Source organism: Arachis stenosperma, chromosome 9 (assembly GCF_014773155.1).
Source record: "Arachis stenosperma cultivar V10309 chromosome 9, arast.V10309.gnm1.PFL2, whole genome shotgun sequence".
NCBI classification, from domain to species: Eukaryota; Viridiplantae; Streptophyta; class Magnoliopsida; order Fabales; family Fabaceae; genus Arachis; species Arachis stenosperma.
The window spans coordinates 138,718,990-138,729,781 of NC_080385.1; the positions used below are offsets into that span (position 1 = coordinate 138,718,990).

Here is a 10,792-nt window from a genome sequence, read left to right on the forward strand (position 1 = left end):
TGATGAAGGTATTTAATTTTAATATAGTATTATTTTTCTCCTATTATGTTTATTTGTTACTTAAATAATCTTTATACTACATCTTTTAGGAGTTTAGAGAATTTGACTGTGAAACCCAAACTTCCAAAGATAAAGATGAATTAGAGATTTATCTAAAAGAAGGTTTGATTCACACCAATGAAGATGATTTGAAGTATGATGTGCTGAATTTTTGGAAGATTAATGAGGATAGGTTTCCCACTCTGTCAGTTATGGCCAGAGATGTTTTAAGTATTCCCATCACTACAGTAGCATCTGAGTCTGCATTCAGTATTGGTGGACGTGTTTTAACAAAATATAGAAGTTCCACTCTTCATGAGCATGTCCAAATGCTTATTTGCACAAGGAGTTGGTTACGTGGATTTGTTCCAAATCATGATGGTAAATATTTATGCTATTTTTTTCAAATAATATTTTAAATTGAATTTCTAACTGTTTTTTAATTGGTTGATTTTAGATGATGAAATTGGTGAAATTCATGAAGAAGAAGCGTCAACAGAAACGATGCATCCCCCTCAACATTTATGATTTTAGATGATGAACTTTTGTGTCAATTTTATTTTGATTTTCTAGAGACATTATTGATGGTAAATACTAGAAAGTAAGAAAAATGGTGATGAGATAGTGAATTCCATGTTTGATTTCTTGATATATATAGTTAAAAGTTGGATTTAATATGATCAATGTACATTTTTAACATTTATTTTTCAATTTTTTTTATTTTTTACGCATAAAAATGATAAAGAGATAAAACAAACTAATGACTTTTAATAAGTTTTATGTGTGTTGAAATAAAAAATGTAAAAAAAAAAAAGATTAGGTAACCCATGGGTTGGCCCTAGGGCTTTTGGCCCATGAGGGCTTTTGGCCCTGAGGGCTTTTTAAAAATTTGACCCTATTAGTTAAAGGGCTTTTTATTCTTCTGGCCCTATAAAGTAGGGCCAAAGCCCTATAGGGCCAAACATATTGACACCACTAATTGTATAGTACCTTAGCAGCGAGAAAACAGAGGCGATAAACCGAAGAGGCAGACGTGGCGGTGACTAGGGTAGAAGCAGAACAGAACGAATGGCGGCAATGGGAGAAGCAGAACTCACCTTGCAGCGAGATAGCGGAGCCAACAATAAGAGAGGCAGACGCAGCGATGGGTTGTGGGTGGTGGGCGGTGGGCGATAGCAAGTGCGGAAGCAGAAGAGTGGGATTGACGCTAATCACAATTAGAGGCGGTTATTCAACATTATTTTTATTATTTAAATTTTTTATTAATGTCATTTTTTAAAATTTAAATTTATTAAAATAATTTAAAATTATTAATTATTAATTGAGTTATAAAAATTTGACGGATTTATTTTTGATATCCAATACTTTTTCTTTTAGAAATGATGATGATGGTGAATAGTTTTTTAAAGGGTAAAATTGAAAAAAATATTGTTGATTATATTTTGACCAAAAAAATTTAGAGATAGGAATAAAATTGATGCAAATAAAAAATGTTAAGGATAAAATTAAAATAAATTAAAATTTAGAGATATTTTTAAAATTTTGACAAATTTTAGGGACAAAAAATATATTTTATCTTATTTTTTATGTATAACTATATTTTAATAAAAAAATAAAAAGTATTGTTTTTGATAGGTTTGGACACATATAAACATAATCAAATGTTAGCATATTTGATTTTATTTTTATCTTTTTTTTTAAATAAATTTAGAAATAATAGCCAATGAATTATAGTTCAAATGGTATAGTCTCTTCATATTCATTTAGAAGTCGCAGATTCGGGCCACCCTATCTTTAGTAAAAAAAAGTTTAAAAATAATATATATATATATATATATATATGTTAATACAAAATATTATCTAAAATATTTTATATAATTAATTTTTTTTAAGGTCATCTCACAGGCTAAACGGTAACCTTTTTTTTACATTAAAAAAAAAGAGTACTGCTAAGGAGCTAATGGCCTAAACGTACAATATGTATAATGGGCTAAATCTTTGATCCATGAATAAAATGAACATCACCCATACTATCCAGAATAACCACCCGGATACAGGGATAATAAACATCTCATATCATAAAATCACTCATCCCAAAAGATTAAGCTGATTTTGGGGTTCACCAAGGATTGAATTCTTGACTTTTCGGATTTAGAACTCTAATACCATGTCATGAAACCACTTATCCCAAAAGCGTAACCTGATAGGACAATGTAACACTAATGGTCATATCTCTAATACTTTCTAAACCTTCATTGTACATATTGTACGCTTAGGCCATTAGCTCTTTATACTTTCTCTTACAGAAATTCAACAAATATCTTCTCTGATCCAACCTATTAATTAATGAAACACTATTTATTTAAAATTTTTTATTTAAAAATAATATTTTTTGTTAAAATATTTTTAAAAAATAAAATAAAAAAATAATTTATCAGACTCACTATAAATGGTCCGTACTACAAATTTATAATCCATGAATAAAATGGATTTAAACTGCCATACGTAGAAGAAAGTGTTTCAAAATCGTTGTCATTGAGACCTAAAAAAAACATTGCATACCGTAAATAATAAAGGGTATAGTATGGTGACTATTATTATAATAGTTACGATGATTATATAATTCTAGTAATATTTAAAAGATATTGTTAAAATTAAATGATATTTTTTATATTAAAAAATAAAATTAACGAATGTTACAAATAGTATAAAAAAAATATAATGTTAATAGTAACAATACTATTTAAGTAATAAGCGTCAAAAATATATAACCACCTTAGCTACTAGAATAATAGATTCCACTAAATAATAATAATAAGCAATCACTTTCTAACGCTTAAGAAGACAAGAGTTATCTTTTATCAAAAAATAAAAAAAATAATAAAGAAAATGTAAATGATCTAAAGACTTGCTCATGGAAAGTTTTTTCTTTGAATAACTAAATTAAAAATTTGAAAAAGTTATAAAATTAAAGAAACCTATACTGATGTTCGCCATCACCCGTGCATAGAGTATGGCTTATATTTGCTTCTCTACACTCTTTAGATGTACTCACTTTTTCGATTAGATAATAAGATTATAAGACAATACAAACATATCAATATAAGTTAAAATGATATTGTACAGCTAAATACATTTCTTTTATTGGTTTTCCTAAAATTAATCATCACATTATTAATAAGAAAATTCCACAACGAAGATGAATATTTCATGTTTTATATATAATAACAATATAAGGGAAATGCATACAAACAGACACACACGAAAGTGTTAATTAAAAAAAAAAACTTATTAATTGGCTATCTAATTTTATATGAAAGTTTACGTGAATGGAATTTATTAAAATTTATAAAAAATAATAATTACTTAAGAGTTAAGAATGTAACTACCATGCTATTTAATAAAAATACTTGTATTTATTCAACTTTTGTGATGAATGGTTTGAGTAGTTTTTAAGGTGTGGCAATACAAAAAATCGATGTAATCCTTTTTTTTCACCGTATGTATATACATTAAATTAATTATATTTTTAAAAATGGATTTGTTAAATATAAATTAAATAATAATAATAAAGATAATTTATTTAAATAAAATAATTAGCTTTCATATTTAAGCAAATGCAATAATCTAAAACTCATTATATACATGTCCTATTTAAAATTTATATAAACTGCCCTACTGTAATTTACGAAAAAAAACGTTTGTGGGCTCAGGATTTGGTGGTCTAGGAACCTTTGGACCACTTAGTGGTCCAAGTAGAAAACATGTTTTTTAAGATTTTTTAACAACTGCTACATAGTCCTTTAACTAATTTTAATTATAAATTGACCCATATATTTTATATAATTATAAAAATAATTTTTTATTTTATAAATAATTAATTTATCATAAATCTATCATGTTCATTAACAATCAAATACAAAAACAATTTTTTGGCCATTACAATCGATTAAAATATTAAATTTGATTCGTGTCGTTCGCGAGGAATCATAAAATTGTGTTTTCTGCGAAAACCAATCGATTGGAATAATGAATCAATCGATTGGATTACAGTTTACCACTAAACAATCGATTGAAAATTGCCAAAAGCATGGTTTTCGCATAACTCAATCGATTGGTCATACGATCCAATCGATTGAACGATGAATAAAAATTGGATTTTTGTAATTCAATCGATTGTTTAGAATTTTCAATCGATTGAATGCTTCAAAACAACCTGAGTCTCACCAAATTCAATCGATTGCTTTTGTGACTCAATCGATTGAATTTACCCAAACAATATGAATTTGCCCCAATTTCAATCGATTGTAGTATGTGTGAGTTCAAATTCAATCGATTGAAATGATAATTCAATCGATTGGAACGCGATGTATTACGTCAGTCTTACATCTTCTTATTCATCTATCTCATCTTTAAAATTCTATCTTCCTTTTTTAAGGTTTTATTTTGATTTAGATACTCTAATCTTATCTTTTCCTTAATATTAATATTATAAATTAGTGAATAATCTATCACCAATTATTCAATCCCACCATTAAAATCGTGTATCATTCTCTTTATAAAAAATTTCATTATTTTTCTTTCGAACATCCATCCATCTACTGAATATCTAATTTTTTTTATTTTTTATCCGTCTATTTAATATCCACTTTTTGTTCATCGTTAATTGACAATCACCCGTTGCAGCAATCAGCAAAAGTCCAATCAATTTTTTTCATTGTAGTGTTCAGAAAACAATCCATCGTTTTGATTACAAAATCGAGGTAAGTGATAGAATCTCTAATTTATAGTGAATAAGTTGCAGCTTACCATTTTTTTAACAAAAAAAATTTATAGTGAATAAGTTGCAGCTTACTATTTTTTTAACAAAAAAAATTTACAAAAAAAATTATTCACTTACCATTTTTTTGTACTAATTTATAGTGAATAAATTGCAGCTTGAGGATCACGATATTCGCATTACTCTGAAATCGGATCAACCATAAGAAGGCACAAATTATAGCGTCGGCCGATGATTTTTGGAAATTGCACACTAACCATAAGATGTAAAGATTATAGTAGTAATCTAGATAAAACTTAATACTTTGGTTATTGTCAATTTATTTGTTATGTTTGGTGGATGTACTTCTTTAGTTATTTTTCAATGACTTCTTAAATAGATATTTATCGTTTTGTGGCTTCTACAATTTTTCTCTATTTCTATGCAATTTATAGATACTTTAGTTTAAAAAACTCATATTATTTTGATGTAGTAATGTTATTTTCGTTTATTATTTCAACAACAATTGCATACAAATATTATGTCTTGTGAATTATATTTTATATTATTTAATTAATTTATAAATAAAAAAATTCCATGTCTTTTTATTTGTTTGCATTCTATTTTGGATTTTTGCATCTTATAAAATTTGACCTCTCTATTTTAATTAATTTTATATATGTTGCTAATAGATAAAAAATCTTGATAAGAGTAACCATAAGAACAATCAATCATGATTATTATATATTGCATTTGGAAAGAGAGACTTTTTTAAAACAACATAACGAAAAATCAAGAAGCAATAAATTAGAATAGCAAACCAGAAATTCAAATTACATAAAGAACAGCTTCTTCTTCTTCCCTTCCCCCTTCTTTTTCTTCCCTTCCCCTTTCAGACGAACAGAGACACTCTTTCTCTTTTTTTTTCATTTTATAATTTTTTATTATGGGTAATTTGATCCAAAATTTTAACATCTAAGTAAAAAAGACAATTTCGTATACAAAAAAAAGATTAGAAACGAAAAAAATTTTAGCCTATACCTTAAGAACCAAAATCGTTCTTAACCCTTCATATTTCATAGGGACTTACTAAATACCTTTTAATTTTAATACTGTATGATATGAGATATAGAAATTCTTGGTTTGGCTAGAAAAACCAAGGTGAGACCACATAATGAAAAAATTCCGAGGGGAATGAAAAATTCATTACACATATTTTAATTGTAGAGAACATGTGGTAAATTGGATTTCCATTCTAGAGTTTCTTAGGTAACATAGAAAAATCAACCGTGCATATATTCACTTGGACTACAAACTATGCAATTACATCATTAGGGACAACTAGACAAGGAGCAATCAGATTTGAAAACAAACAAAGGTATGTGTCCTTGTATGTAACACCAAAAAATGTTAAACTATCAAAAAAGCCTAAGTGAGACTCCTAACTAGATTGGTATCTCAACATATAAGATATAAATTTTCTCCACTATTTAGTTGGCCATAAGAAGTGGAGGCAAATGAAAAACACTTGAAATGAAGAATGCAAAGAATCAGTATAAAATTCTGAGACAGCTTCCATCTTCAGAGATATGGTCTCTTGCATGCATAGAACTGTTGTTAAACCACTCTAGCCGCTACCAGCCCACAAGCCAGAGCTGCTCCAAACAAAGCATGTAACCTCACACAGAAGTACTTTGCCATGAAGACATTGCTTTTGTCCTGTAAGTAAATAACATAACCAAGGCTTAATACCAAACTCCAGGAATCATAAAAGGGTAACACAAAGTCTTGGACGTGCCTTATGATTTTCTTGCACAAATCTCACTACCAAGTTTCCAATTGGTAAGGTCAAGGCACAAAGGAACTAGAACCACCATAGTCATAGCAAGAGAGAAGACAAACAAATCATAAGCTCATAATGAGATGAGAAGATATCAGAAATTAAGTGTTTAGAGTTGCATACAATACTGGCTAGGGGAAGCGCCTTGCACAGACCGAAAGCAATCAAAAGAGCATAGAGTGCCATGACTGCCACTTTCACTACCTCTGCGCCTCTTGCAGTGCCTAGTCTAACCTGAAAGAGACAATGGGAAATCAAAATTATCCTAATCCGAATCCTAACCAGCAACAATACCTAACAAAATAAATCAATAACCAGCAACAATGAATCAAATTAACAATGAATTAACAAGTCAGCAAGTCAGCAATAAAGTAAACAATATCAATGAATCAACGATTTAACCAAATCACATACCTGACTCGGTGGCTCGGGCTCCATATCTGACTTGAATCGGTGACTGGTGGGTGCTGTGTTGTGGGTGGCGACTGGCGAGGGTTGTGGCTCTGTTACTGCTGGGTGCGAGGTTGCGAGGTTCGGGCTCTGCTACTGCTGGGTGCGAGGAAGGAGGCTCGTGCTCTGCTATTGCTGGCGCTGGGTGCGAGCCTGCGAGGGACGAGGGTCGTGCGCTGTGTGCGAGCGTCGTTCAGGCTGTGGTGCGAGTGTCGTGCGCCACTGCAGAGAGGAGAGCGCGACGGTGAGAGGAGAGTGCGACGGTGAGAGGCTGAGACTGAGAGCTTTGGATTGGGGGTGGGAGGCGTGGGGTTAGGGCTCACTTCTGCTCAGTAATCGCGCTCAAGGGAATTGGGTTTGGCCGTTTGGGGGTGGGGGTGGGGGTGGGGGTGGGGGGAGTGGGTTGGTTTTTGAGGGTTTTTTTACTAAACCGGTTCGGTTTGGTTCGGTTAAGATTTTCCTGTTCAGAACCGAAAATCGAACCGAACCGCAAAAAACTGCAAAATACATTTTTTCGGTTTTTTTGTTTTCGGTTTTCGATTTTTTCATATCGGTTGGTCGGTTTAGTTCGGTCCGGATCGGTTTTGAACACCCCTAGTTTTTCTGATTCTGATTCTGAATGAGGAACGAAGGGGGGAAGGTTTTAGGGGAAGGGGGGTTGACGCGTTACGCGTTTGGTGTTGTTTTTAATCAGACCGGCGTCCTATTGTTGAACCGGTCAGAGAGCACAATCCGATCAAACCGGCCGGTTTAACAATTTTCAATGGTTTTCAATCTGACGATTTTAAATACTGAACCAGACCGTTTACATTGCCGGTTTGAGCGATTTTTTTACCCTTTTTCGCAAACCGATATTCAGTTGGCAATTATTTTATCTAAAGAGCATACGCACGACTATTGTAAGAATTATATATAATTTCATTAATATAGTGCAATAAAATAAATAAACACAACTATGGAACTGATTCATTCCGCAAAAATATTAAGTATATGGAGGTGGCTAATTATCACTATCTAACTCAGCCGTCGGTACTGAATATACGTCGCCATCATCTGAACCATTAGCTTCATCTTCAATAACATTGTTGTCAATGTCCTTTTGCCAAGGACATGTTGTCTTCTTATGTCCTTCCATTTGACAAACACTACAACGTTGCCGCTTCTTCCTAGATGGTTGTCCTGAGCCTACACCAATTTGATGAGCATACGGATTGCTACTTTTAGCTACACCTGAATGAGGTTGATTAGTGCCTTCGTTTGCAGCCTTGTAAGATGAGTACAATCCCATAATTAGGTCACGTGTCTCTTCATATCTCCCTGGTACTTTAGCAGCAACAGCAGCCAATTTTTTAGAAAATTCTATCAAGGCACTTTGGCGACTAATAATAACAGCATCCCTCGTGAACCCACTTGGATCAATGAGTGCTGACTTAACCTTTTTTGTCCATCTATCCAATACCAATGACCGGGGAATCTCACAAATGTCTTTGTCAACCATAACTTTCACAATATGTTCGTAGGGAATTCCAAATGACTCCATTCTTAAACAGGTACACATGAAGATCATTTCTTCTTAACGAAAATCAACAGTCCACATAAAATCGGGCCTCCCATGCTTACACATAATGTACTTTATGCAATCATCGTTATTCTCTATGTTTAGCACCCGCATTGATCCAGCTCTAGAAAAAAATGGCCGAAAGAAACGAAATATCTCATGAGTGTATAACTCAGCACCATATCTCTCTAGCAGCTCTATACAAGTCTGCATAACGGGCACCCCACGTGTAGATTCATAATCAGCATTAAATTCTTTAAAGCGCAAGTGTGCAACACACCTTTGAAAATGCTCTACGAAACTTGTCAAATCATGCCGCGACCCCACATACCTTGCAACAACTGAGTGTAAACCTTCACATCTTGAGGTAGTTCTAAAGCCAGCAAAGAATTTTCCTCTTATATATGCAGTAGCCCACATATGCTTCTCTTCGTACGTGTTGATCACCCATGGCTTATCCTCAAGGCCAAATTCTTCAATAAGCTGAACCCACTTACGCTTAAACACGGAAATCTCGTAGTCTCCCAACATAATTTTTTGGAATATAGATGTAAACGATGGACTTCCAACATTGCTAGTTGCATTTCGAATAAGGTGCCAAGCGCATAATCTATGTCTGACTTCGGGAAATACAACTCTGACTGCATTCCTAATCGCCATGGCCCTATCAGTTATTATTGAGGTCGGGGTCTTGTCCTTCATTGCAAACATGAGCTGACGCAGGAGCCAAATATATGTATCAGTAGTTTCGTCCACAACTAACGCAGCAGCAAAAATAATTGTTTGGTTGTGGTGGTTAACCCCGCTGAATATGACTAATGGACAACTATACTTGTTCTTCTTATACGTAGCATCAAAAGCAATAACATCCCCGAAGAGTCGGTAGTCTAGTTGGCTAATCCCATCAGACCAGAACAAGTTACGTAACAAACCTCTTGAATCATGACATGCCTTGAAATATAATTGTGGATCCTTCAACCGCATAGCCTCCAACTTCTTCAACACTCGTGCTGCATCACCAGGAATTTGACGCCTTTGCTGAGCAATCTCATTGTACATATCTCTGGGACCATAGCCAACAAATTCATACCCGCCTGCTTGACTAGCTAGAAGACCAAATATCTGTGAAGTGCTAATCCCTGACTTTAGCATGTTCATCATTTGCATAATATCTGCCTCTGACATTTTTCTGTGGGCAGGCAACATAGCACTGAATTGTGTATCCAATAGATCATTGTTGTGTTTGTCAGAGAAATAAAAGATATGCCACCTTCCAGTTTCTGGTACAAATTTAACATCCATTCGGGCTTCACATCCAGTTCTTGTTTCCAATCTAGGCTCCTTCTTCCTTTTTTTCCATCGTGTAATATTTCTCCATCCTGAATCCTTGCCTATGACATACAAATTTTTGTTTGTATATCTCGCCAGTACTATTCTTGAAGGTCTTGCTCTTCCTTGCACTAAAGCTCTTCGACTTTGAGTACTTCATATAAAAATCAAATGCAAGCTGCAAAGTAGAAAAGTGGTATTTGCCAATTTTCTCCGCAAAATTCTCACTAAATTTCAAAGTTGTAATGTCTTGCACGGAGTCAACCGCATAAGCGGCTTCAAGGATATCTTCTGACGTATCAGATTCAGAAAAAAATGCTCCCTCAATAAATTCATCTCTGAAATCTTGTTCGAATTCATTCTGTTCATCCATCATATATTGGTCACTTACTAGCTCTTCTTGTTGGTTAAAGTCATTGTCCTCCTGGTATTGCTCATTCTTCTCAGTGTCCGTAAATATACCTGACATCTTAAAATGTCCAATGAAAAAAAAAATCAGTACACTCCATCTTATAACATTACATAAAATAGATAGATTCGTATATTGCTAGCAGGGACGGATCCAGAGATTTTAATGTTGAGGTGCCAATTTTTATATAATTTTTTTTAATCTATAAAAATAATTAACATATAGTTATTGGAGTTAGTTTTTTAATAGATTTATTAAGATACATATAATTATAATTTTTTCCAATAATTTTATTTTAATATGATAATTACATAAATAAATATAACTTTAACAATTGTACATTACAAATTTATAAAATACCATATAATTTATAACGGGATTTGCTAAAAATGATCCCATATCTTATTA

The 10,792-nt window shown here is 32.5% G+C and overlaps 1 protein-coding gene across 1 annotated transcript; it reads right to left on the reverse strand.

The window, feature by feature from the left end:
- Window positions 1-8,661: 8,661 nt before the first annotated feature.
- On the reverse strand, window positions 8,662-9,948 carry LOC130949982 (protein FAR1-RELATED SEQUENCE 5-like). Its single transcript, XM_057878561.1, has one exon. It carries the CDS (start codon window positions 9,946-9,948, stop codon window positions 8,662-8,664), a length of 1,287 nt encoding a protein of 428 aa, XP_057734544.1.
- Between the last annotated feature and the right edge of the window lie 844 nt (window positions 9,949-10,792).

Coding starts and splice junctions, on each gene's coding strand:
- LOC130949982 (XM_057878561.1), bottom strand. CDS start 9,948: ATGGATGTTAAATTTGTACCAGAAACTGGAAGGTGGCATATCTTTTAT.